The 1,285-nt window shown below is 49.8% G+C and overlaps 1 protein-coding gene across 1 annotated transcript in view; it reads right to left on the reverse strand.

Annotated features, from left to right (window-relative positions):
• The window catches only part of LOC104983646 (PRAME family member 20/21-like), an 11,348-nt gene extending 10,440 nt beyond the window's left edge, over positions 1–908 (reverse strand). Inside the window, exons 1-2 of the mRNA XM_010833176.1 lie at positions 607–908; positions 31–246 (exon numbers count right to left, since the gene is read on the reverse strand). Coding sequence (XP_010831478.1) covers positions 31–246; positions 607–893 — 503 coding nt within the window. The 5' untranslated portion in view covers positions 894–908. The remainder of the gene's footprint in view (positions 1–30; positions 247–606) is intronic.
• Between the last annotated feature and the right edge of the window lie 377 nt (positions 909–1,285).

Consider the following 1,285-nt stretch of genomic DNA (forward strand, 5'->3'; position numbering starts at 1 on the left):
TGTATGGAGGCTTTTCTCTGCTCCACCCACCTGAAGAGGTAGGTAAGGAATTTCTCCAGGGGCTTTTTCATAAGACAAAGTTCTATGTACACTTCTAAGGGAGTCAAGGGGTGCCTTTTCCTGGACATGTCCTCAGCCACTGGAACCAGCAGTGAGCTGGAGGGCATGTGGCCCTTGCCTCCAGACCACATGTTCCAGAAGTCCTGGCCAGTATTCCTTAAGTCCAGCACCCGCAGCTTGCCCCTCCTGTGGGGAAACAGAAGATGGTGGGGTAAGATTATTCAAAATCCACACTGAATGAACCCACAGCCTCAGAGTTCAGGCAACATTCCATCTCCCCATGTGTGCTCTTACTTCACAGTCCTGCTCTCACCTGCTGTTGTTTCTTTCCTTTCTTGCTCCCTCTCCCCCAGCGCTTTTTTCTCTTCCATCCTTCCCATTATATATTTGTAAGGGATTTCCCAAAGTGATCTCAGCAATTCCTCTGAAAAAGCCTCTGAGCTTTTTCAGAAGCCTCTGGTCACCACTTGGTCATCCACTCTGCCTGGCACCATGTGTCTCTTCCAGGAATCCAAGACCCTGCCAGGCTCCCTGGATCTGACTCACCTGGGGTGAACCTTCTGGGCAAGCAGGACATCAAGGCCTTCCAGCACTGCTTGTAAGGTTCCTTGGTGAGGCTTTTGCATCAGGCTTCCCAGAGGCAGGTGGGCAAAGGGCCAGGCTGGCACCATAGCCTTCAGGGTCTCCCTGTGTCGGCCAAAGACGGCAGCCATGAAGAGTAGTGGGTAGAGCTCTGTGGGCAGAAACTCCAAAGTAGAGATGGCTAAGGGCTCGTCTCTCAGCAGGCCAATTGCTGCCAAGATCGCAAGTCTGGGAGGGTTGTGAACACTCATCCTGACTCTTCTCTGAATTGAATCCTGGGAAACTGCAAAGAGACAAGACATCCTTCTCAGAACAATCATAACCATCAGGGTAGTCTCTCTCCCCACACTTCAGAGAAATCAAATCAGGGCCACAGTCATTGCTCTGGCACTGATGAATCAGAATGGAAGACTTTGGTGTGTCTGGATTCCAGTCTGGGTTTGTGTCCCTAAGGCCAGAGCTCTCCCCATCCTGCCACTAGAGCAAGAATCTAACAAGTTGCAGGAAGGAAGAAAGCCAACTGGAGGCTCATCTGTTTCCATCCACTGCTTTCTTTAATGCATGTCCCTCTTGCACATCTGTACCAGAAGACTGAAAAAGCTGACTCTCTTTGTTTATATGGTGAAAAAAAAAAAAAAAAACA

Source organism: Bison bison, unplaced genomic scaffold (genome assembly GCF_000754665.1).
Source record: "Bison bison bison isolate TAMUID 2011002044 unplaced genomic scaffold, Bison_UMD1.0 scf7180017863053, whole genome shotgun sequence".
NCBI lineage: Eukaryota > Metazoa > Chordata > Mammalia > Artiodactyla > Bovidae > Bison > Bison bison.